The sequence below is a fragment of the Suillus fuscotomentosus genome (genome assembly GCF_016647785.1).
Source record: "Suillus fuscotomentosus strain FC203 chromosome Unknown F5891scaffold_30, whole genome shotgun sequence".
In the NCBI taxonomy this organism is placed as follows: Eukaryota; Fungi; Basidiomycota; class Agaricomycetes; order Boletales; family Suillaceae; genus Suillus; species Suillus fuscotomentosus.
In genome coordinates this window covers 440,962-465,398 of record NW_024539542.1, presented here as the reverse complement: position 1 = coordinate 465,398, position 24,437 = coordinate 440,962, and the positions used below count along the sequence as shown (strand labels likewise).

At 48.3% G+C, this 24,437-nt stretch overlaps 9 protein-coding genes across 9 annotated transcripts; 3 read left to right on the top strand and 6 right to left on the bottom strand.

The window, feature by feature from the left end:
- Positions 1–3,035: 3,035 nt before the first annotated feature.
- F5891DRAFT_980808 (uncharacterized protein) lies at positions 3,036–3,796 on the top strand (the record flags this gene model as incomplete). The annotated part of the gene is made up of 2 exons (XM_041377044.1): positions 3,036–3,273; positions 3,324–3,796. The coding sequence occupies 2 exons, from the start codon at positions 3,036–3,038 to the stop codon at positions 3,794–3,796; spliced, it is 711 nt and encodes a 236-aa protein (XP_041225439.1).
- Positions 3,797–3,988: 192 nt separating this feature from the next.
- Positions 3,989–5,047, bottom strand: F5891DRAFT_381577 (mitochondrial import protein Pam17). Its single transcript, XM_041371638.1, has 6 exons — positions 4,847–5,047; positions 4,696–4,785; positions 4,599–4,647; positions 4,380–4,550; positions 4,286–4,320; positions 3,989–4,235 (listed from the first exon to the last, which is right to left on the bottom strand). Exons 1-6 carry the CDS (start codon positions 5,027–5,029, stop codon positions 4,182–4,184), a joined length of 582 nt encoding a protein of 193 aa, XP_041225438.1. The 5' UTR covers positions 5,030–5,047; the 3' UTR covers positions 3,989–4,181.
- Positions 5,048–5,175: 128 nt separating this feature from the next.
- Positions 5,176–9,589, top strand: F5891DRAFT_381423 (uncharacterized protein). The gene is made up of 15 exons (XM_041371637.1): positions 5,176–5,755; positions 5,812–6,106; positions 6,158–6,723; positions 6,779–6,800; positions 6,852–7,467; positions 7,517–7,664; positions 7,712–7,732; positions 7,790–7,830; positions 7,883–8,023; positions 8,077–8,608; positions 8,660–8,877; positions 8,928–9,003; positions 9,052–9,088; positions 9,149–9,270; positions 9,327–9,589. The coding sequence occupies exons 1-15, from the start codon at positions 5,249–5,251 to the stop codon at positions 9,558–9,560; spliced, it is 3,576 nt and encodes a 1,191-aa protein (XP_041225437.1). The 5' UTR covers positions 5,176–5,248; the 3' UTR covers positions 9,561–9,589.
- A 927-nt stretch (positions 9,590–10,516) lies between these two features.
- Positions 10,517–11,368, bottom strand: F5891DRAFT_1037084 (uncharacterized protein). The gene is made up of 3 exons (XM_041361852.1): positions 11,239–11,368; positions 11,079–11,157; positions 10,517–10,997 (listed from the first exon to the last, which is right to left on the bottom strand). The coding sequence occupies exons 2-3, from the start codon at positions 11,130–11,132 to the stop codon at positions 10,551–10,553; spliced, it is 501 nt and encodes a 166-aa protein (XP_041225436.1). The 5' UTR covers positions 11,133–11,157; positions 11,239–11,368; the 3' UTR covers positions 10,517–10,550.
- A 427-nt stretch (positions 11,369–11,795) lies between these two features.
- Positions 11,796–14,684, bottom strand: F5891DRAFT_1110145 (DNA replication licensing factor MCM7). Its single transcript, XM_041363705.1, has 9 exons — positions 14,604–14,684; positions 14,419–14,558; positions 14,305–14,364; positions 14,030–14,250; positions 13,657–13,978; positions 13,040–13,610; positions 12,600–12,990; positions 12,016–12,547; positions 11,796–11,963 (listed from the first exon to the last, which is right to left on the bottom strand). The coding sequence occupies exons 1-9, from the start codon at positions 14,650–14,652 to the stop codon at positions 11,898–11,900; spliced, it is 2,352 nt and encodes a 783-aa protein (XP_041225435.1). The 5' UTR covers positions 14,653–14,684; the 3' UTR covers positions 11,796–11,897.
- A 492-nt stretch (positions 14,685–15,176) lies between these two features.
- On the bottom strand, positions 15,177–17,591 carry F5891DRAFT_381342 (permease for cytosine/purines, uracil, thiamine, allantoin-domain-containing protein). Its single transcript, XM_041371636.1, has 9 exons — positions 17,109–17,591; positions 17,048–17,062; positions 16,927–16,998; positions 16,712–16,876; positions 16,339–16,660; positions 16,015–16,274; positions 15,677–15,967; positions 15,534–15,606; positions 15,177–15,473 (listed from the first exon to the last, which is right to left on the bottom strand). Exons 1-9 carry the CDS (start codon positions 17,333–17,335, stop codon positions 15,297–15,299), a joined length of 1,602 nt encoding a protein of 533 aa, XP_041225434.1. The 5' UTR covers positions 17,336–17,591; the 3' UTR covers positions 15,177–15,296.
- A 1,540-nt stretch (positions 17,592–19,131) lies between these two features.
- F5891DRAFT_1037059 (methylenetetrahydrofolate reductase-domain-containing protein) lies at positions 19,132–21,784 on the bottom strand. The gene is made up of 12 exons (XM_041361851.1): positions 21,625–21,784; positions 21,370–21,573; positions 21,273–21,318; positions 21,092–21,214; positions 20,882–21,037; positions 20,708–20,832; positions 20,473–20,661; positions 20,180–20,422; positions 19,755–20,126; positions 19,583–19,702; positions 19,291–19,525; positions 19,132–19,237 (listed from the first exon to the last, which is right to left on the bottom strand). The coding sequence occupies exons 1-11, from the start codon at positions 21,706–21,708 to the stop codon at positions 19,355–19,357; spliced, it is 1,833 nt and encodes a 610-aa protein (XP_041225433.1). The 5' UTR covers positions 21,709–21,784; the 3' UTR covers positions 19,132–19,237; positions 19,291–19,354.
- A 73-nt stretch (positions 21,785–21,857) lies between these two features.
- On the top strand, positions 21,858–23,120 carry F5891DRAFT_381192 (GTP binding protein). Its single transcript, XM_041371635.1, has 6 exons — positions 21,858–22,092; positions 22,143–22,263; positions 22,326–22,398; positions 22,449–22,560; positions 22,608–22,771; positions 22,823–23,120. The coding sequence occupies exons 1-6, from the start codon at positions 21,980–21,982 to the stop codon at positions 22,882–22,884; spliced, it is 645 nt and encodes a 214-aa protein (XP_041225432.1). The 5' UTR covers positions 21,858–21,979; the 3' UTR covers positions 22,885–23,120.
- On the bottom strand, positions 23,032–24,416 carry F5891DRAFT_1189326 (TAP42-like protein; the record flags this gene model as incomplete). The annotated part of the gene is made up of 5 exons (XM_041367141.1): positions 23,032–23,206; positions 23,257–23,411; positions 23,463–24,005; positions 24,057–24,263; positions 24,321–24,416. The coding sequence occupies 5 exons, from the start codon at positions 24,414–24,416 to the stop codon at positions 23,032–23,034; spliced, it is 1,176 nt and encodes a 391-aa protein (XP_041225431.1).
- Positions 24,417–24,437: the final 21 nt, after the last annotated feature.

The window sequence follows — 24,437 nt, the reverse complement described above, 5'->3', positions numbered from 1 at the left end:
GGGTCATGCCGAGTTTACGCATGTTAGTGACGCTATCAGGGATACCCTGCGTTTCGTCCGCACCTTCGCACCCACCATTTTACGCAGCACTTCCCATTTATACCTGTCCGCTCTACCATTCGCTCCAACGCAGTCGAGAATATTTCGCAAATTCGCCGCAAAGTTTCCTCACACCCCTCGCGTTGTCGCTGGCCATGTCGAAATTTGGCCTCCGATGGAAAAGATAATCCATGCGAATGACGATGTTTGGTCGGTTGCAATGTCACCCGACAGAAAACGTATTGCATGTGGTTTATACGATAGAACGATCCAGGTGTGGGATACAGAGACTGGCGAGGCATTGTGTGCCCCTCTTCAAGGCCACACTAGCATTGTTACGTCTGTCGCATTCTCACCGGATGGACATCGCATCGTTTCAGGTTCAGCGGACAAGACAGTCCGGGTGTGGGATGTAGCAACCGGCAAGGCCTTAGGTACCCTCGAAGGCCACACTGGCTGGGTTCGTTCCGTCGCAATCTCGTTGGATGGAAATCGCATAGTATCGGGCTCAGATGACAACGATCAGAGTATGGGATATGGAGACTAGGGAGGCAGTGGGCACCCCTCTCGAAGGTCATTCTAAATGGGTTCGGTCTGTTGCGATCTCGCCAAATGGGCACCATATTGTCTCTGGTTCAGATGACAGGACGATCCGAGTGTGGGATATGAAGACTGGCCAGGGAGTGGGTACTCCTCTCCAAGGTCACACCGGCTATGTTTTGTCTGTTGCAATCTTACCGGATGGGAAATGCATCGCGTCCGGTTCACGAGACAGAACGATTCGGGTGTGGGATATGGAGACTGGCGAGGCATTGGGTGCCCCTCTCTGAGGGCACACAGACTCTGTTGTTTCTGTTGTATTCTCGCCGAACGAAAATTGTATTGTGTCTGGTTCATACGACCAGACGATCCGAGTGTGGGATGCGAAGACTGGCATGGCATTAGGATTCCCTCTTCAAGGCCACACTGCCTGGATTCAGTCTGTTGCAGTCTCGTCAGATGGAAGTCGCATAGTCTCTGGTTCAGACGACAAGACGATTCGGGTATGGGATACCGACACTATTACGGGCAAGGCATCAGTCGCTACCTTTCAAAGTCACACTGGCTCCATTAACTCTGTTGCAATCTCCCCAGATGGACATCGCATCGTGTCCGGTTCTGATGACAACACAGTTCGAGTGTGGGATATAGAGACTGGCAAGGCACTAGTTGCGCCTCTCAAAGGGCACACCGAATCTGTTCAGTCAGTTACAATCTCGTCGGACGGAAAGTGCATTGTGTCTGGTTCAGCTGATGAGAGCATTCGTGTGTGGGATATTGAGACTGGCGAGGTTTTGGGTGCGCCTCTCCAAGGTCACACTGGTGCGGTCTACTCTGCTGCAATCTCGCCAGATGGACATCGCATCGTTTCAGGTTCGGGGGACAACACAGTCCGGGTGTGGGATGTAGCGACCGGCAAGGCATTTGGTGCTCCTCTCAAAGGTCACATTGACTGGGTTCAGTCTGTCGCAATCTGGCTGGATGGAATTCGCATGGTATCTGGTTCACTTGACGGGACAATCAGGGTGTGGGATATGGAGACTGGCGAGGCGGTGGGCGATCCTCTCGAAGGACATTATGACTGGGTTCAGTCTGTCGCAGTGTCGCCGGATGCAAAATTTGTTGTGTCTGGTTCAAATGACACAACTATCCGTGTGTGGGATATAGGGACTGGCAAGACATTGGGCACCCCTCTCCGAGGGCACACGGACTATGTCCGCGCTGTCGCGATCTCAAGAAATGGGCATCACATTGTGTCTGGTTCAGATGACAAGACGATCCGGGTGTGGGATATGAAGACTGGCCAGGGAGTGGGTCCCACTTTCCAAGGGCACACCGGAAGCGTTCGGTCTGTGGCAATCTCACTCGATGGCAAGCGCATTGTATCTGGTTCAGAAGACAAGACCATCCGTGTGTGGGATATAGAATTCCTTAACCAGCCCCACCTTTCCAAAGCGCCTGCAATATGCTTTTCATCTAACCTATCCTACGCTCTTCATTCCGCCTCATCCTTTCTCCAAGATTCTTCGACCCCAGTCTCTGTTGCTGCGAATGAGGATGGTTGGGTTGTAGGTCCTGACAGACGGCTTCTTCTCTGGATCCCACGCAATTTCCACCCGATGATGTATGTTCCAGGAAACATGCTGGTGATACACGATCATGTCTCGCAGTTCGATTTGAGTCGTCTTGCGCATGGCACGTCTTGGCACACGTGTCGGGAACAGGAGGCTGCTTTGTCTTCGTTATGATACCCTTGTATGTTGCGCACGCACTACACATGATTCGTACCGCACTTGTTTGTCGTCAGGGCTTATTCAGTTCACTTCGTTACATACCAGTCGAATTTCGCTAAGGTCACGAACGTGTTATCCGATTTAGAGACTGAGTCTTGATCTCCGGTCACACAATAGCACCAGAAGTTTCATCTCTTCGCTTGATCACATCGTTCCAATGTCCATTGATGACGGTCTCCACGGCGTATACGTAGGCAGACCCTTGAATCAAAGGAAGACAGTCGTGCATAGCCCCGACCCCGAGCGCGTCCTGTCGTGTCACGGTGGCACTGCGAGGCTATGCGAGATTCATGTGATCGAACATTTCAGGAAGAACAGTTTGCATGAAGCCCAATGTTTCCAGTTGGTTCCGAACTACATGAGCCGGCCGTATTACTAGTCCTTGACTTCGGGTCTGATTTTTTTCTGCGTTGAATTGAAGTTGGCACCTCACGAGTGCTACACGTCCATATCTTCTCACATCAATCAGTGACACTCCTGAAGCGCTTTATATGTCCAGGGTCCAGGGATGATGATTATCCTCAGCGCTTTTAATCCGGCGGTGCAAAGATTGTTGCTAAGGGCTAATTATGTATGACAGACGTGACTTCAAGAGTCCGTGGCCACTTAGATTCATTCATCTTTCCTCCAGAACATACTTCCTTCTTTTCCTTCGTCTTCTCCATGACATACTCTATGCGTCTCGTTCAGCGGGAAGGGCGCAGGATCGCCCGTTTTCTGCAACGGCGCGATTCTAGCGCTAGCGCTGTCTCTACATCTTCCGCACCTTCACCTACTACTATCCCTGAAGGACCTGAATGGGCACTTCCACCGACAACAACGCCTGTAGCCACTTCAAAGAGTTTCCCTGTTTCAAGTCAAACCCTTATCGCACTTTCAATCCTTGTGTTTATCGCCCTTGGTATGTGATGCTCTATCCCAATGATGTCATGTGGGCTTTACATCTATCAGGAATCGCGTTCTGGCGCATACGAGTGCTGAGAAGGAAATCCATCAAGGGCGACGCTGACGTTGCGGATAGGGGAGATGTAGAACGACAGAAAGACAAATGGCTTGCACCGTCTACAACTACTCCCCTAGCTCTTGACACTGTCGCGGCACCTGCTGGTGTTGGCTGGGCACCACAGTTTCGCTCGATTAGCGGTCCTGAGTATGTAAGAGAAGCTGCCAAAGAATCCAAGCCACTTCCTCCCAAACGATCACGTTCTCCACCGCCGTCTCTCGTTTCTATACCATCTCAAGATCCCTTTGCTGACCCCAGACCTAAGTCTGCTCCTCCAAGGTCACCCGGGACTCGTGAGGTGGATCGCGCCATTAACATTTCCTCCCCGTCGACTCCTCAGCCCTATGCTCTCTCTGTAAGTGGATATCAGGTTAGAGGTCTCTGGACGAAGGAAAAGGGAACACGGGATTGGGATGTTTGAATTACTGCAACTTTTGGATAACTATGATGATTCAGGACGACTGCTTATGATGTCAACTGCACACTTAACGGAATGCCACTACAGTCCACTAGCTACATTTGGCTTCGCGTTGGTTCTAGGTATTCCACTTTTTAACGTCTTTTCGGAGATATTTGAAACCCCATTGCATAGGTTTGATGCGTATTCCGCTCCTTTTTGCGTAACCCTTAATTTATTCGATGGTCAGTAACTCGTTTACGGAGCAACAAAACTCGTCGGGACTGAGAGGTGAGGATGAAGCAATGGTAAATCTGTCAGTTACTATTGAAACACGATTTACCAAATACACTGTCAATTATGGAGGGTAAGGTGCAAAGTTACTCAGCAATCTTAGGACACGAACATCTCATTCCTCCGCAAATCGTGCTTTCCGTCTAAACCTAGCTTGGTCACGCAACCACTGTACGAAATAGTAAATTTATTGTAGGGGAGGCTAAGAAGCATACGCACTTGTCGATATTGGTGGAGAGATCCAATCTTTTCACCTGTGGTACCGCGGGCATAAAACACGTTTCGCATTCACAATCCGAGCATCAGTACTTACCATAGAAATCTGGCACAGGGTTCGTGGCACTTTGAGCTGTGGGATCTACGCGATTCTTCACTATGTGTCGGTGAAATTCCCGGTCTTTAGCTTCTATGAGGTTCATTGTGCGACGGTGGGTCATTCTCCAGCCTGCAGCCCCGATACTAGGGCCAATGAGATATCCGAGTCCTAGGCTGAATTAATTAAGGTCACCTTGACATAAACAGAACGTCTCACCCATGCATGAGACCGTGCAACCGCTGTAGAAAAACAACGGATCTATCCCCTGGTTCTATGAGAAAGAAATACAAGCATATAACAATGTATTACACACCATGATAGGCTTCGTTGCGTCTGACTCTAGAGAACCAAAGTATGCAAGTCCTCCCACCAACCCGAGAATACATGCCGGAATGGTAACGGCCTGTCATGCGTTCATAGCCTATGAGAAAACGCAAACATAAATTCCAGCTAGAGTATCTCACAGTTTCCCATTTTCGTTTACTTTTGCGAATCTCTAGATATTTTGACCAGGACAAGTTCTGTTGTTCTGCCTCGGAGACTGCTGTGGTTGAGTTATGTCTGATGTTCAAGACTGCCCGACGGCATATCCGTGACGGCACGAGGCGCACTTCATGACGGCTGACCCTTGCAAGAGGCACTGACATTATGAGAAACGGATGGAGTTGTCCTCTTTTCCTCATTTCAACCAAGCCTGCCAGCAACAAAATACCAAGAAAGGAATATCATTCCCACACCTACCAGGAATTGTTATCTCCGGCGTCAGTGCGGCTAGTGACTTCAAGTTGTACTACAGCAAGTCTGTCTCAGCAATCATTCCACTGACCGTCATCACCATCACCTCTGTCTGAGGACAGCCTGAATACATGGACGGAGTGAGATCCTGTCTACTGTGCTGTCAGGCATGTGTAGGAGATGGCGTGGACAACGAGCACGACAAATCGAACCCCTTTGCCCTCGATAATCTGTTATCTGCGGGAACTATCAGTGTAGATGTTCAAGGCCGCCATCTGCACTGCGCTCATAGTCACGAAAGTGACACATGGCATCCAGTACCATCGCAACAGCTGCCTGTTTGTGTAGAGGATGATGTATTTTGTAAGATCTCTTTTCTGACTGAACATCGATTTCTGCGTGCTACCTGTCGTCTTGGAACGAGCCAACGAGTGTTATACATTCGAATATACCTGGTACCTACCGATTCTCCAATTGTCAAAGAAAGCCTACGATATCGTACCGAAGTTATTTTGAAAGAGGGTCACCGTCACCTTCAGGCCTTACTACCTTCGATTGTACAGGACCAACGTTCCTGGAATGCAGATGAGCCCTCCTCAATCACTCAGCCCCAAAACTATTTCTTGCCAAGGGATATTGTAAGCACTTCCTGCACTGTGATCGGTCTCTAGTAGCTGCATATTTCATCACACAGGATAATCGCACAATGGCGGAGATCTATAATGACCTGCCGTCGTTGGTCTCTTCAACAATTGCTGTAAGACACGAAATTGGGGGTCTTCGCAGTACTTTGTATGAATACCAGAGACAGTCCGTGGCCGTGATGATCGAGAAGGAGTTGAGCAACCAGCCTGTTCAAGACCCTTTATACATCCCGATCTCAAATATGCATGGCGAACGCTTTTACTTCCAGCCTTCAACCCTTACCGCTGCGCGTGAATGCCCAACAGTTGCTCGGTGTAAGGGTGGCATCTTATGCGAAGAACTAGGTAAGTGTCAGATTATTCTCGACTCCTCGACTCATATATGGCCGCCCATAGGCACGGGAAAGACGGTGATGGTCTTGGGCTTGATCCTTGCTACCATCAATCAACTATCTCAACCAGAAGAATCACTATTGGACTACCGCCCCGTCATGTCTCCCTTGGCCTATCGCACCTTCCCTGCAGATGAGTACCATAATGCTCGAAGAAGGGCTGGCATGCATAAAAGTTTGGCGCTCGATGTAACACGTGTTCCATCTCTCGTTGAAATTCTTCTTCACCGTATAAGGACGTGGGGTGACAAGGTGGACACGCGATCACACGAAGAACAATTAGAGGCGTCTAACCTCTGGCAGCTCCTTCAAGCAAATACGCCATTCTATCACCACTACACTGTTAAATCACCCATGCATGGTCTTGGTTCTTCTCGCACAAGACGTCGAGTCTCAGAATACCCCCGACTAATGCACCTAACGACAGCAACACTTGTTGTTGTGCCCGTTAATCTACTTGGACAATGGGACAGGGAAATTTTGAAACATTGCCATAGCACGTTGAGATATCTTGTCGTCCAACAAACAACGAAAATTCCAAGTGCGAAGGCTTTGGCGTCTGATTATGACGTACGTAGCATTGTATCTGCACCGACACTGCATTGCTAATTTGTAAATACGCAAGTTGATCATTATGACGGATAGTCGTGCGTTTCGATACTTCATATGCTTTTTCAGTGCTTATGTATTACCTTCAGGTTTTCGTAGGGAGTCGGTGAACAACAAAGTTGTTCATTTGCATAAACTTAAACCATGCACTTGTGCTCCGTTTACTGGCAGCCGCGTACCAAACTGTCGTTGTCCCAGCGATCCAGCTGTATCACCTCTTCTTCAAATCCGCTGGAAGAGGCTAGTGATCGATGAAGGCCATACCTCAGGAAACTCAGCCGCCACATTGAATTACTTCGTTCGTGAGCTAAGCATCGAGCGTAAATGGATTGTAACTGGAACGCCGACATCGAATATACTAGGGTTGAGCTTGGGGCGCAAGCAGGATGAGGACATAGAAAATGATATTGGCGTTGACAGCACTTACTCATTACCTACTATGACGGATTGCTCTGCATCCGATACCTCTTCAATTTCTGATAGCAGCGCGGAGAACATAGTCAGGGTATGGGGGACGTATGACTACGTCAACTTGCGAAAACTCGGGGCAATGATCAGCGATTTTCTCGCCGTTCCCCAGTTCCATTCTGATCTCAAGTTGTTCGGTAGTCACGTCTCTGCACCTCTTTGTGATCGTCACGGGCCTCGCGTGGGCGCAGTCAAAGTACTGAGTCAGGTCATGCAGATGGTCATGGTTCGTCACAGGTTAGCCACATTGTATACTGCTAGAGACTATAAGGCTTATCTTACCCAGGATTGAAGACGTTGAGGAAGAAGTAGTTCTACCTCCCATGCGGCATACACCCATCTACATGGATCTCGATGCCTACGCTGCGAAGTCTTACAATGCAATGCAAGCCAGTATTGCAATTAACGCTATTGACTCTGAACGCGAGGGCCAGGTGCGTGTCTCGTCATGTATCTGAAATTTCACTCATATCGCTTGAAGGATTACATCTTCCACCCCAGGGTGAAAAACACTCAAATTATCCGCACGATTTGAATATTGACTCTGATTTTACACTAGAACGCGAAAAGTCTTCAGAATGCCATAGACAACTTGTCACAGTAAGTTCTTGGGCCTAGAGGAACTAATAACTGAAATCAAGATCAAACTTAGAGGAATGTTCTGGTCGGTGTCCGATATTTTGTTCAACGTCGATCAAATACGACGCGAGGCCCCTAAATTTCTGGCTCGTGCCATCGAAGCCAAAGTGCCTGATCATGATATGGCGCTATTAGAAGAAGCATTAACACACGCGTTAGTCTACTCTCCTTGTCATTGTATACTTGATACTTAGTGACGTCTCACAGAGAGGCAACAGCGAAAGATCCTCTGTGGCGCGCTATGCAGCTACATGAAGATGTACCTTTCCGCGTGATGGGGATGGATGCAGCTGTCTTCGAAGCTTGGACACGGGGAAGGTTGAAGGACAGGTCTCGTGTTCACGATCTCATGCACGCGAACCGACTGTGTGATCTACGAGCTCTCATTCGCAATCGACCTTTGATGAGTCTAGGTCAATTGGTCGAGGAAGGAAGAGAATTGGATTCAAATGAACGAGCACGATGCGAGAAGAAATTGACGCAAATTCATGATGTCACAAACGCAGCGCAAATGAAAAAGATGGTGTCTGACGTTAAGGACGAGTTGGAGGTCATAAAGGAGAAAGAGAAAGTTTATCAAACAGAGGATGTACCTGAAACAGATATCGATGTCTTTGTTCGCCACAAGTTGGGGCATCATTCTGCTCCTTCGCCATCCGATCTACTCCGCTCGTCGCTATTGTCAGAAACATATATCGGGCCATCTCTATCCACCAAATTGAACTTCATCTTATCCGAGGTTAGTACACAGTACTATCGTGTGTCACCCACCTCCCACCTTTCTTTCTAGGTTCTGGAGCATTCAGAGAAGGAAAAATTCCTCATATTCTCTAATTCGCCACTCACTCTCGCCCACATCGCAGAGGCACTCTCTTTGATCGAAATCAAGTACCTCCGATATGCAACAGATATGTCTCCACCACTGCGAGAGCAATGTGTCATGACTTTTGAGTCCTCTGAGACATTCCGTGTTTTCCTAATGGAGTTGAAGCTTGGTGCTCGTGGTCTGTGAGTATATCTTATTTGCATTCACTTTTGTGGTTCCCAATATTTGACAGGAATTTGATATCTGCTTCTCGAGTAATCTTCTGCGAGCCTGTCTGGCACCCTGATGTTGAGGCACAAGCCATAAAGGTAAGATCTTGTCTCAGATTAGATAATCGTTGCTCAAAGAGTTGGCAGCGAGCGCACCGTATTGGACAGACAAAACCAATTACTGGTAGGTCAATTCTTTCTGAATGATGGTTAATGGTTTTGTTCATCGCATCAATATACTTAGTGAAGACTCTTGTAATCAGACACACTGCAGAAGAAGCAATGGTCTCCAGACGACATTTTCTGAAGGGATCTAGCAAAATTCCAAGGATGACTACTGAAGTGGGGATGCGTCATTTCCTAGAGGTACGTGCAATTTAGTCATAATTGGTCATTGAATCACTCATAAGGACCTTTCTTAGAACCCTCACTTTTTGGCTGTTCCAACAGAACCAGAGTGTTTTTCTTCCTCAATACAGATATCCTTGCTAATGCATGTAGACCCTCAAAGACAAGAGCTCACATCTACCCACACCTCAGAAGATTTGGTCGCATCATCAGCCCCAAATTTCGATGTTATCAATACTAGTAATCAGCCAGATAATACAGCAGACCGGGCTTTGAAACGACCTCGAACAGTTAGGTTTGCGGATTGATACTAAGGCTTATCTTGTAGCTAAAGACACAGTCCACGATGTATTGCACTGTGGTTATCACATGTTGTTTCTTGAGGAAAGGCTTCCACCGACATTCTTCTCATCAACCCTTCGATTTTTGTTTCTTTGTTTTAATCCCATTAATTGCATTACCCATATTCACTGTGGGAAGTAAAAACACTGGAAATCCGTGTTTTAAATACTGAAAGTCAGGGTCCAAAACACTGACTTTCACGGTTTTGTATCTTTGAATCGCAGTCAACATCAGAACCAGAAGATAAGATGTGCAAAATTTCAGTGTTTAGAACAGTGAAAGTGACATTTTTCAGTGTTTTCAACGCTGAAATCGGATTAACAACAAAGATCGTGATACTCCTCGAAACACTGAAAAACACCATTTGCGATGCTGACAATTATGAATAGGATTACAATAGACTAATTTGAGAGTGATACATGACGCATGGGCAGTCAAAAAAGGTAACTAGCTTGCGTCCAGGATCTGTGAAAAGAGTCCAAAGCGAGAGCATATCGAATAACAAGGTGTATGGCTGCCGTTGCTTCAAACGCAGTAATCGAGTGTCAGGGAAATGATATTGACTCTTGAGCGCATCTAAATTGGTTTGTAGGATCTGCTGGGATGACTCGGATGAGAGCACCGCACAATGTTACGCACTTGCCCTTGTTGAGCGCAGCTGAGCTTGAGCCTACAGTGGAGTTGCCGGAGAATGAGTTCTGGGACAAGCTGGGGGGTGAGAGATATAAAGAGTAGACAATATGGAGCAGGTGATGAAGCTCGTACTGACGAAAACACCACTTGTAGCAAGGAGGACGGTTGCCTTTTTGAAGTATATCAGCGTCGTCTTGAGCTCGCATAAAATGAACGCAAACGTGCGAGAATGTCGCCGAAACTGTCGGAATACAAACAAGAGTGAAAAAAAAACGATGGTAAAAAAGGACTCACTAAGACACTGTGAACAGTGGGCAACGACATCAATCAGCATGGCTCACACTTGATAGAGGATCGACACCCTGTGAACGGCAGACAACGACTTTGATAAGCATGGCTCCAGTCAAAGGAGGATTGACACACTCATTCACTGCGAATGGCAGGCAGCAACTTGGATCAGCGTGGCTTGAGCTCGAAGGAAAACCAACAGACTCACTCACTGCAAATGGCGGGGAACAGCTTGGATCAGCATGGCTTGAGCTCGAGAGAGGATTGACAGACTCACTCACTGTGACTCCCCATCCAGAGCCGAGTCTACAAGCGCTGCGTGCGAGTGAGAATGAGAGTGCGATGAGCAAGAATGAGTGCCGCCTCTCGTCCTTTTCGTGTCTTCGGCGTCCTGGTGTCATCCGCGAGTGTTCGCGCCACGTCAGCACTTGCTGGCGTGCGTTGGGCGTTTGCGCATGGTGCTGGTGTGGGCCTTTGAGTGGCTATATGCGCAGTTATAGTGAGTATATGCATCAAATTTTAACTTGTCCACCTTAAAATAAGAATGAACGATCATTACGCACCAGTTCCCTCCTTTTGAGAGAGGCCCTGGGAGTCCCATAACACAAATTGCTCATTAGGTAGCGCTTACTCCTAGAGGCACTGTTCAAGATGGAGTGTTGGGGAGAAACAGAGTATAGCCTGAGTATATAGTGCTTAGCTGCGAGAGCATGCTCAACTCACCTATTGAACTTCTCAATGGCCTTGTTTTTGGTATAGTGGACGGAGAGGCGACCAATCCAAGGACGATTGCGAAGAAGTCCTTTGTTGACGTGTTGTTTGTATCTATCACGTGACAAATGTGTTTGCCCAAATTGGCAGTGGCATGCCTCAAATGTGCATAGGGTGATTTTCCCTTTTCATATTCCTGCATGACCGGCAGCAAAAGAGTTCCCATTCAAAGGCACGTCCCAAACCATGCACAATACCAGAAAACTTAAACTCCTTTACGAGGATGGAGACCATGTGTAGAGGCCTACGGTCATGGAGAACATCACCAGTACTTTAGACGCTGAGAAAACAAATCAGCGTTTTCACCACTGAAAGTACCGACACTGAAAAGCTTGGTTTGATTAGTCAGTGTATTTAGTACTGATTGACATGATGGTCACGTGAACACTGAAAATAACTGCTGCCTTTTTCAGTGTCTGCGTCATTGATATTTGTCATGTAGTGCTTTTTACATTTATTTTCAGTGTTTTTACTTCCCACAGTGTATTGTTGACAAGCGCGGAAGCTTTGAGACGCAAAAGACTTCATGGAGACTTGCACAATAGATATTACATTCACAAAAGGATCGATCGATAGAAAAGTCACAGCGTAAGTGCCCTATACAAGATGCCTTAATCAAGAATGAAGCGCAGTTTTGCGCCATTTGCTACACGTGTCCAGACATCGATAGCTTCATACTGGAAACAGGTGTCAGAAAAGCCTTGTCATCAGATACGTGTATATACTCACCTCCGCAATGGTATCATTAAGCTGCGCCTCAGTATATCCAGCACCCAACACACGGGACCGAACGTCAATGAGAGCGAGTTCTTCCCCATCGTCCTCCTCTTCGTCCGAGTCGACGTCCATCTCGCGTTCCCCGCCGGGGCCTCGACCAAACCTCTTCTGTCTCTTTCTCCGTTTCCTCCCGCCCTCGTTCGACATGCTTTTGATGAGCCTGAAGATCTGACTGACAACCGACCGATCAGGCTCGTACTCCTTGTCATCATCATCGTGCAGGCTCTCTTTGCTACACTCCATAAGCCTGAGTGCTTCGTCGACATCAGCCCGCTGCACGATGTCTGCGAAGCGCAGGCGTGCGAGAGATTGTGCGAGACGAAGCACACCGAGGAGCGTACGTGCGGAAGTGTAAGTATGGGATTTCTTTTGTGCAGCCTCGTCTTTCGAGAGCTTGCGAAGGCGGACATAAGAGTCGACGATGTAGCTGGAGACGTCTGAGGGAACGGTAGGACGGCGTTGGCGAGCTTGGGCGATGTAGTGTCTGCCAAGAGGCTCGTTAAATTGGAATAAATGTCCTCAACACCCATGCTCACCTCATAAGGACAGGGTCAACAACATCATACTCAAGCTCTGGATGGCAGTTGAACATGTGCACATGGGTCACATGTTGCGCCAGTCGCTCATCGTCTTCTCTAGTCGGTTTGTCCAGGATGAGGAATAAAAGATCAAAACGAGATAGGAGCGCAGCGGGCAGATTGATGTTTTCAACAGGCGACACTTTCGGGTTATACCGGCCATACAGAGGGTTCGCGGCCGCAAGTATGGATGTGCGAGCATTCAGAGTCGTCGATATTCCAGCTTTTGAGATGGAGATTGTTTGTTGTTCCATGACTTCGTGAATCGCAGTTCTGTCTGTTTCCTCCATCTTGTCAAATTCGTCGATGCAGCAAATGCCGTTGTCGGCGAGAACCAGGGCACCGCCCTCTTCAGTACTGTCAGACCGAGTGTTGAAGCAAGACCGAAATGAACTCACCAAGAACCATCTCATCGGTAACCGGGTCTCTCATGACCGCGGCTGTAAGACCAACTCCTGATGAACCTTTACCCGTGGTGTAGACTCCTCGAGGAGCGATCTTCGAGATGTACTTCAGTAGCTGCGACTTGGCCACACCAGGATCACCCATCAGGCATATATTGAGGTCGCCACGAATCTTCATCCCGTCACCCATCGTCTTTGTTACACCCCCCACAAGTAACAGCAACAAGGCTTTCTTCACATCCGTATGTCCATATATTTCGGGCGCGATGTTCTGGGCAAGCTTGTTGTACAGCGACGGGTCTGCCTGCATCTCCGCGATCTGTGCCTGTATTTGTGGCGTCATCTCCATTTCGCTATATTGCTTCTTGAGTTGGTGGATGTGGTGTCCTTCGAGGTAGGTGTCTGTGAGCAGTCCAGCTCGGATGGCCTGGAATCCTGTGTAGGGAATTGGGAGGAAGATACCCCCAAGGTGGACAACATCACCTGGGTTCATTTGGCGTGTCAGGTTGCCGTGCACATGTATAGTCATGGATCGAGGTATGTGTCCTACTGGCACTTGGTCGGCCTGGAAGTTGTTAATGTCAATACAAAAGCAGGTGTCTATGACTCACCATCTCTTGAATTTTAACTTCTTGGAAAGGACTAAATCGACATGCTCGAGTCTGCATGTGGAGGGAGCCACGTATGCCGTTCTTCTTGCACTCCTGTTCGTTCGGACAGTCCGTAATGGGAGAAAAAGTTTTGCTGGATATCTGCTGAAATGTTTCGGAACCGCAAACATCGCAAGTGTAGGCGTTCACAAGGAGCAGTGGTTTGACTTCTGACACGCGGGTAACGATGCCCCGAACAGTGATCAACCTGCCAAGATAGGTTCCCTTGACCTCTCGGACGGCCAGAGCAACGTCGGACCGAAGAGGTTGGAAATAAAGATTGCTTGAATAGAAAGTCAGCTCTCAAATGAACATTGGCAATGTCACCACGTACTATCGCCGCAAGAGATGGTCGGGGAAGCCCTCTTGACTGCCTTCAGTCTGCTCATTCCGCTCTCGCCTTTGGTGTAGGATAACATCGATTACTTCATCATGTTCACTGATGTCCTTGGTTGGAGGCGGCATGAGCTTGTCTACGGCTTCGCTGAAAAGCGCGACGTAGCGCCGAGTGTTGTTTCGTATCCGAGATACCAGTTCAACGACCGTTTTCTCGTGCTTTACAAAATATCATCACGTATAGGATATCAAGAAGATGTGAAGATCTCGTACCTGGTGGATATCTTCCATGTCAATGGTGAGCATTTGCTGCTCACGATTTGCTATGCGTTGCTGATGAATCAAACGTTGAGTAAAGACGCGTCCCGATTCCTGCATCACACGTACAAGCTGCTGCATGTATTTGAGACCTTTCCTGCTAGCATCTTGTTGATCATCCTCGTCATCGCTGAGTGCCATATCTGCAAAACCCTCGTCCCATTGCTTGTGTGTGCCCACATATGTGGATAAAAAGTTCTGTATTTTATCTGTGAACATATTAGCTCCATCATTAATTTATCGAGCAAACATACCTAGTTCATCATCGTAATTAATGGGTATGTTGAGTACCGGGAGAGACATTGTGTTGTTGGTATGTACTAGTCGCGTCTCAAAGGCGCGTCTGTCACAATCAGGTCAGGACGTGACATTTCTTGTCACGCTCAATGTCGACACGTGACTGTTAAGCTCAAAGTATGGCCGCACTGCCGCATCAGTGACATCAGTAAGGCCGGGGCTAGGCCCGACTGTTTCGGAAGATTGTTGCCGTGGTTCTCGATGTGAGCGCGTGTCGAGGAAATTAAGCGGACAAAATGTATACTTGAAATATTTGCTATGCATGAGTTAGGGACATTTTCGAGGCGGCCAAAATTCAATCAGCTTCGGGGAGCTTCCTGAGACTTACTAGCTAGCTCAGCCGTGAATTTGAACACGTAGTTCTAAGTCAGTCGGGTACTAGATATAACTAGGATTTGCATCGACAACTGTACATATATTCATTCATTGAATTTCATTCTCACGCGTGCTCCTGTAGCACTTTTCGGCTTCTACCAACTTCTGCCCCAGCTACCAGGTTCTGCCAACAACGCTAAGAAGGGATCCTACACTCAACGTTTCGAAACACCTCTATTTGCTGTACCTGATAATCTGGCCGTCTATCTTATAATACTTAAACTACACACATAGATATGCTATGACCTTCGTACCAGCACTAGAATACCTTCCATTCATCGACCAGTGAGCCTGATTTCAAGTGCACGTAACGGAAAGTAAGTTACAGCTGAAAATACTGCTGCGAGCTTGAATCTTGTGAGCGAGTCGATGTCCAAACAACCAAAGATGATGCATACCTCAAACCCGATCTCTGCTCCTACCATCTCTCCAAGTGGACCTGTATACAACTCCTATGAACAAAATGATGAGTCGGTGCACATGGATGGACTAATGCAGTGCCGATGACCCGCCTGAGACATCCCAATGACAGCACCTGCGGCACCAAAGCACCCCGCAAGTATACCCGCTACGCCCACCGGTAGTCTTAAGAAGTGAAGAGAGGATTGTAAGGTCACGATCTTCATTCAGAAGAACCACTAGCAGCTGAACTCACTTCGACGGCGTATCGTAATCATCCAAGTTGTACCCACCAAGCGGCCCGTTTTTCCGCCGGAAGATGAAGTGTTCCTCAGCCACGATCACGATGAAGAATGCCGTCCAGTCGCTGAGAATTCTGAGGAAATTGGAAAGAATAGTACTAAAATGCTCGCGGCCTGCAACGCCAGCTACAGTGTACGCCATGAAGGCTAGAAGTACCCAAAAGAAGCGCGGAATAATGGCGAACGGGCGTCCAAGTGCCTGCATGGACAAACCAGCGGAATAAGTATTTGGGATGTTGTTAGCACTATAACTGGTTTAGTGCGAACAAGCAAGGCGTTCCCTCATTCTTACATGACAGAAAGCAAGAGCAGGACGAGGATGAACTGGCCAAAGTGACCCAATGGCGACAGGACCTGCGCAACGAGGCCGCCTGTCGAGCCGCTTCCGAACGCTGCGACATATGCAGGGTCTGTGATGGTCATGAGGGCGGCGCCGAGAATCGTGACAAAGCAGATAGGGATGAACAAGCCGAAGAAAGTGAGTAGAAACACGCGCATGGGTGATGTATCAGCAGGCAGCCGACAGTTGAAGTCCGCTGCAATTGGCGCCCACTGGCAACCGTTTACATGACAATTTAGCAGTCGTCGGATAAATACAAATGGTGATTTAACCCACCCCAGTAAATAAGCCGAATACGATCCCACCAAAGCTGAGAATGTCTGCTGTGAGGGCGTGCCCCATTTCCTCTTGAAGCGGCTTTTGCGCGTTGATGTTATATCCAGCTTTTCCGCCAAGACCACAGAGGAAGAGCATGCTGATCAGGGTAATTATCCATGCATAGCGCTCGTAGAAGTGCACCATATTGTACCCAACAACGCACGGGATGAGGGAGCACACGCCAATGATGATGATTCCAACGACGGAAGGAAGAGTACCAGGGTTAATGTTGGACAGCGTTTGACCTCCGAGGATGACAGTCGTTGTGGCAAAGCCAAGCCTGAAACAATTCTCAGCAAAATATGAAAACAACGAGGGAGAATAAACGCACTGCGTGAGGATGTTGAGGACTGAGTAGATGGTACAACCGAGATATCCCGAGCTGAAACGGGTGATGACCATGGTACGGAGGCCCGTCATGGGGCCGAGGGTAGCAACAAATGCTGTCGCGACGGCCCCGAGAGCGCCAAAGCAGAGGATAGTAGCTACAGCATTACTTAGGAGAATAAGTGTGGTTGCGACACCGTGCCCGGCCGAGTGACCTACCCGAAACTCAAAGTAAAGGTGGACTGTGCAAGCACGCCGATGGGAATGATATCAAACACTGTGTTAACGGACCTACAAAAAGGTCAAGTAAAAGAATATCGGTCGTGTGATGCAGACTGACCACCACATCAGGATGCTACACTGGGCTCAGATCAAGTATACGATGAAACTTGAATACGTACTTATTCCAGGCATTTTTTGATTCTCGCTGGTTTTCTGGCACACGCTCTACTCCACGGGCCTCGATACCGCTTGCAAAGAGTCTCGATAGAAAAGGTCCTAATCTACCAAAACGCTTTACGATCACGCGATCTGGCGCTGCCTCGATCGCATACACATCTCGAGCATCTTCGAGCCTGGCGATAGATTTCTCCTCGTCCTCTAGGTAGTAGCCTGTGGAGGCAGACATGGCGGTTTCCGGGCAGTTATGCAGAATGACAATGGCTCGCAGGAATGTCAAGCGTGCAGTTACCACGGATTTAAACAATGCATTGTGAAGAGGGCCGTGCTGGCAATGCGCTGGCGTCCATTGAATAAGTCGGCCACCTAATAGTCGAGATAGCTCTAGTGTGTGTGTTTTTGGGTAATGAGTCGAAGCTTCTTGCTCCAATGAGTTACTTCAACGGTATGCGCCACAACGCACCGTAGAAAACCGATTCGTCACAACACCGGGACCGGTCCGCAACTTGCAATATCAATTTAAAAGTTTTGACCAGATTCAAAGATTTAACTGCATGGTAGGACCAAGGGAGCATCGGTTGAATAACCTGCCAAGGTCACATTTCGTCCAGAGAATAGCCCAACACCATGTCCGTATCGCCGATGCAAGCCTGTTCTCATTACAGGCGTTGACGTTCCATCTTCTGCCCTGGAGGGGATACCTAATTCAGCGGTGCCTCTGAAAATACGGAGTGGTGATTCCTGTGAAGTACGTCTATAAACAAATCGATGAGGAAGGGGATATATGACGGAATTGATAATCGTTGTTGGTGGGCGCATAGCGTAAGATTCCTGCCACTGAACCGTGACAGCTGCAACCTCACAAGTAGGACCCGCTAATATGGCGACTGCGATGCAGAGAGGATTTCAGAGATTTTGCAGCAGGCTACCCAGGCCGTAACAAGTAACGACGGGGGCGGCACTCCACTATTCGTATGTTTTGGTGAACTTTCGTTCCATTTGTCGTTCTGAACTCCAGGTAGAAAACGGTTAAGTCGGCAAATGGTGTCGGCTATCGTCGTTCACCCGTAGCTGCACCAGCCAAGGACTCAGTGAACCCAGAGACCAAGACCGACAATAGTGACTCCGATACAGAGAGGGTTGCAAAGATTTTAACCAGCCTATTCGCACCCTCAGGGCAAGGCAGCTACTAATATGTTTCCAACAGATGCATTTTTTGTGCTGAGCTCCAGACTATCGTTGGAAACGCGAACTCATCCTGCACTTGCAAGGTTGCCAGGGCGCCGCTGCCAGAAGGCCAGAGAATTGATGGCGATTCCAATATGGAAGTACGAGCGTTCCAGAGAGTCGAACACCATGTTGATCTCCAGCACTTGAAGACCAGTTTGTTTCAACCCTTGAACTGGCACCTGGAATTGAGCTAGGGATCCACATCGAGATCAAACGAGGCATTATAGCGGAACTCAAAGTAGAACGATGAACGCCCAGGCATTTTACAGGCACTGAGCTTTTGAACCCGGTTACACTCTGGACTTCTGCGTGGGCACGCCGGCCCTGCTCAGACCGAGGGCATGTAGGAAATGGCCGGTCCGTGTTAAGTCTGCGCAGACTCCGCCTCAAAGTCTGGGGGACACGTCTGGGTGTGTTTTGTCGGCAAGCTCCGGGTTGTCTGGCATCATCACTCCCGCCACTACGCCAGCCACTGTGACACTAATCCTATCAGCTACCCCCGTCAGTGGCTAGCCACCCCTGCCATCTACATCAACCACCCCGTCAGCACTTCAGCCACCCCTGTGTCACACTTCAGTAGGTGCGATCAACGACGAGTCCGATTGATGACATTCCGCAGGATGGCACCTGGAATACTTGGCGGCTGTAGAGCTGTAGTCGATGATATGTTGTCTGTAGGCACGGCGGGCAACGTGAAATGGCGGGAGAGGCTGATGGCGAGATGGCGGGGGACTGACACTAAATTATGACATAATACAGCGGGCAGACAAACATAGACTTCCCGGCACTTTCCGGACAACTGCTGGCAAACCTGTCCCCCAGACTTTAACACAGAGTCTGTGACTTGTCTGTATAGACCTCACGCAGACTGGCCAAATCCCGCACTTTCTGCTCAGACCTGGTTCGCCGGGTTCATTTACAGAATTTTCATTAGCTAATCGTAATTTTCCCCAGTTATGTAAACAGACTTAGCAGAAACAAAACTATTCCAACAAATTAGAACATGCCAACACACGCGTCATAGTTCTCCATCCAGTAGGAATGTCCATAGCGCGTCTGGTCTCTTGTAGTCATGATGTACAATGCTCACTAGCCACCGCTCCATGCGAACAGAATTCAATAGCTCTCTTTCCTCGGACCCTGGTGGGTAGAAAGAGGCCCACTCAGCCCAGATAGAGAATGCTTCATCCTACATTAATATTGTCAGTACAAATATGGGCAGAATGAGTCTGGAGACAACGCATACCTTCCACGTCAGGAAAGATTCGCGCTCGATTATGGTCGTCTGAGTGATTTCTTGCCCGGGAAACATACCCCAAGTGACTGCATTCCTGCCGTCGTCGGGTACATTACTTCTACATTTTCCCTGTACTCGCATCAGTCCACAAAAATGGTGCAATATTTAAGGGAATACTCACTTGCAGATTTCCGGCGAAATAGTGCACCCAACCTTGCCCCTTTTCCTTAATCTTTTTCTCGATCTTCTCTAGATCTTGCTCTGCCACGAAAAACTCCACGAAACCTTTTTGATAAACATACCCACCTCTCGGACCCCACCCGAAAACTTCATCAGTAGAGCACGCTCCGTCTACTGCGGGTTGCGAAGAAATCGTCCACCACCCGCGCTTCGTGAGCTGCTCGAGGTGCGGCAGGATAGTCAGCGACTCTGGAGAAAGTGGTAAGGAAGAAAATGGGGACGAGGACACCTCAGAATGAAGGTAGCGCAAAACGAGCGAAGTAAGGTCATCAGTACTTTTGGGATGGCCCCATTCACTAAGACCTTCATACTGCTGCAAAAATCTGTCAGCACGGTGGTTGGGCAGGGCAGAAAGACAATTCGCACAGACAGGCCACTACCACCCCACTGATCTTGAGCACCGAACGCGGGACTCTTGTAGTCACCAAAACGACCGTTCGGGAAATCGTCCCATGTTGCCGCATTATTCAGCTCCCCTCGGCCGGGATCTGGGTCCAAAGTTTGTTTAAATGTCAGCGCACTTGTTGCTGTGTTTGTTGCTGTGGTGGGATCGATGACCAAATCGGAAGAGTTAGTGAGCTGCACATGAATCATTGGCCCTGGAGCATCCTGAGTTACAATCAGCGACTTGACTTCAACCATAGATTAACGAGACTTGCAGCGATCAATCTATTCTTCATTGTTGGGCTGCTGCCTGCCCACTGCAGTTTCTCTATCACAAGTTGGACACTCTTCTCCAGGTTTAGAGTGCAAAAGTGAATTCCCTTGATTGTTCCTGTGGAGGTAATCTTCCGAATGATATCAACAGCAAGGCCTACACCATAGTCCTTGACAAGCTGGTCATCATGCTGTCCTCTGATTAGAAGGGCAATGACATATGATTGGAGTACTTACACATATAGGCTCCAAAGCAGCCATGACGGATGGGGGAACCTTGACTCCGCATAGCTTGATCAAGCGCAAAAAGGAAGAATACGTTTGGATAGGCATGACACCGGGTATGATGGGTACAGTGATACCTGCAATCCAATAAGAAGGACGTGGCCGATACCGTGAGTTGCTGCTAACCTTTTGCTCTAACTTTGTCAACCCATTCAAGAAACGGGTCTGCGTCGTAGAATAGTTGCGTGACGATGAAATCTGCTCCAGCATCAACCTTCTCTTTCAGGACATTCAAGCTACCGTCTTCGTCAGTCTCGCGGTCCGGGTGACCTTCTGGGTAGGCTATTATTACACGTATGTCAGTCACATAAGGAGTTCAAAGCTAAGGGCCCCTACCTGCAACGCCAATACAAAAGTGGGAGGAAAACTCCGGGGATGAACGGATGTACTTCACAAGATCAATTCCGCGAGTAAATTGAGAGTCGACGGGTGTCCAATGTTCGGTTCCTCGAGATGGATCTTACGTAAAAATATCAGTAACACGAACAACGTCTCCAACGAGAATCACGGTGCTCACCACCACGTAGCGCGAGCACATTCTGTATACCCCGCACTTTTGCAGCCTGTTAAGGCGGTGTTCACCGCAGTCTGGAGATTCGTGGGAAGAAACTCACCCTGAGAGCATCATCCACCATCCCTGGGAGCATATTTGTGCATGTCAAGTGCAAAACGGTGTCGATTCCATAATCTGATTGGGTCAGACCTGCAAGATCAATGCTTCGTTCTCTCGTCGAACCCCCAGCTCCCCATGTTACACTTATGGCAAGGGGATTTAGAGTTGACAGGCGTGATATACGTGGAATTAAATTCTCGAACCCCTGATATAGATTTTGAAGGATGAGAATAATAAGGAAACATTACACACGAACCTGGTCAGTCCGAGGAGGAAAGAACTCAAAGGTGTAGAAAGGACGCGACGAGTTGTATGCCGCGATCTTATCTGAAAGTTTCATTGCATGTCCTATTCAAAATCAGGTTGGGTTGGTTGCAGGGTCTCGAGGTTGATGGCAGTGATTCAGAAGATTTCTGTGCAGAATATCACGTGGATTACATACAACTGGCAGTAATAACAGAGCAAACACGGATAAACACACTGCCATGACAGAGCTCAACGGAACCGACTTTCACATTCAGAGGTCTTTAGCAGGCACTCGGCAAACCAATCGCCTTGTTTTATCACTGTTGTACACGGTTTAGGCATAAGGCCAAGATTGTACTCCACAAATGGACGCTCCATCAACACCTGCAACCGCCGACTTCTCCTCGACGCCCCCGAAACGCACCAAGATTGTCCTTCTTGGCGACCAGAGCGTCGGGAAGACCAGTCTCATCACCAGGTCAGTTGGGGTGGATTCTGGGCCCGTTGCATATCTTGACATAGGCGTAGATTCATGTACGATACGTTTGACAACACCTACCAGGCCACCATCGGTATTGACTTCCTGAGCAAGACTATGTACCTGGAGGACCGGACGGTGCGGTTACAATTGTGGGACACTGCCGGACAGGTGCGTGTGACGTGCGGTAGTTGGTTGTGTTGGTAGTTGTTGGCTGATCTGTATCGCTTCAGGAGCGCTTCCGTTCACTAATACCATCGTACATCCGAGATTCGTCCGTAGCTATAGTCGTGTATGATATCACTAGTGAGTGAGTTCAATTCACAAAAGTGTGACAGGTGCTCAATGGTGGAAAGATCGACAATCCTTCCTTTCAACGTCAAAATGGATAGACGACGTTCGGTCAGAACGGGGGAACGATGTCATTATTGTACTCGTTGGCAACAAGGCCGATCTGTCGGAGAAACGGTTTGTCTTCTCGTCTGTAATATGAAGTCGTCTGACACAGCAATCAGCCAAGTCACTGTAGAAGAGGCAACTGCAAAATCGACACAAATGAACATCATGTTCATGGAAACGTCAGCGAAAGCTGGACATAATGTAAAGAGCTTGTTCAAGAAGATTGCTCTATCATTACCTGGGATGGAGAAAGAAGGCCAGGCAGATGCTCAGAATACAAGTATGTTTTTCACGCCGTATCGCTGATTAAGGAATTGACCTTTCATTGTAGAAATCGATGTTACGACACAGCAGGCTGCCGCCGTACCAGAGGCATCACAATGCAATTGCTGATTCAGTGTTTTCCATGTAATGATACGTACTACCCCCTCGTGATACCTGATTTGCTTGCCCGTGTTGCAACGAGTGCGTTCTACTGCCCCTCTTCGTCGCATTACAGATCATTTGTGACACAATGCAACGAACTCTCTTTTCTCGCCGTTAACCACGATTCATCGTGTTTCCCGCTCCACGCGGATTTGCATCCTTGAACTGTGCCCACTGTTCGTCTTTCTGCCGTTTCTCTTCCAATTTCATCTCACCAAAGATTGTACCGTCCGTTTCGGAGTCCATCGTCAGTTGTTCTGACGACGTTGGCTGTTCCTCGGATTGTGGGCTGCGCAGATTAATTAGTGTGTCTAAGTAACTGAAATGGTGAGAACTTACCCTCCCCCTGTGAGTATGTTCCCGCGTTCTTGTTCAATTCTGAGGTACTCGTCGATACTCATCGTTGGGAGTCGGTGATCAGGTCCAAAGACCTGCGATTGCAGACGTATGCGATCTGATCCGCCTGCAGGAAGGATGGTAAATGGCCTCAGGGGCTATCACGACGATCAACATCATTTGGTGGTGGGAATGTAATGCTTTGGTACCTTCCCGCTAGAGTCAAGTAATGGTCCGCTCTCACCGACGGAAGATTTTGTGTCCAGTTTCCACATGTCATCTTGGTCCTTCAGTTTATTTTTTCTGTCGTCTGAGGGTGGGCCTGGCCTGGGAGGAGGTGGGGCGATACGTAGGAGTTCAAGCTCCTGATCCATACTCTCGAGCTGAGAGTATGCTTGGGAATAGTTTAATCGTAGTAGTAGTAATACTGCTTCCCGAAGGATCTCATCTGTCTCTGAATCATCCTCCTCATCCTCGTCGCTCGCTTGAGCAGTAATGGTTGACGGGAGTAATGACCGAATAAGATCAAAATCACTTTGGGACAGGTCTCCGATGGGTATCTGCTTCCGTCGTTTTCGTACAGCTTCGATTCGCGCACGCAAGTCCTTCTCTGCCTTGAACTGCTTGATCTTGACTTCTCGCCGTTTAGCCGCGTCCTTGATGGAAGATGCGCTCTGTGCGTACAGCGCACGATCCACCTCAGGTACTAAGCAATAGTTGTCCAAATCATGGATGAATGATCTCAGATGGACCTGATCACAGCTTAGGACCTTTTGATTGATCAATTGAAATAGAGAATTCACCTGTGTCTTCTTGAGAACAGTTATGCGCTCGTCCCTATCTGTTGTCTTCATGCGATTCTGCACCTCAGCCAGAACATATCGTGCAAACAAGTAAACCAAATTCCTGGTGGATATGTCCTCAAGAACATCGTTGGAACTGAACAGTGAAAGGGCTGCGACACGCCGGTCCAGCTCCTTGAGATCAGTTACGGCTGATTGGATTAGTTCCTTTGTAGTATTGTCATATAAATGAGATACAACATGTGGTCCAAGATAAAAATGCACCTGTGTTTCATCTTCGATAGTGGGTAGATTTGCGGCCTTTGAGGCTGTTGCAAGCGCCCTGGAGAATAGAGTTGGTAAGGGAAGTGTGCTGGTCATGGTGAGGGTTTCCTGGGGTCC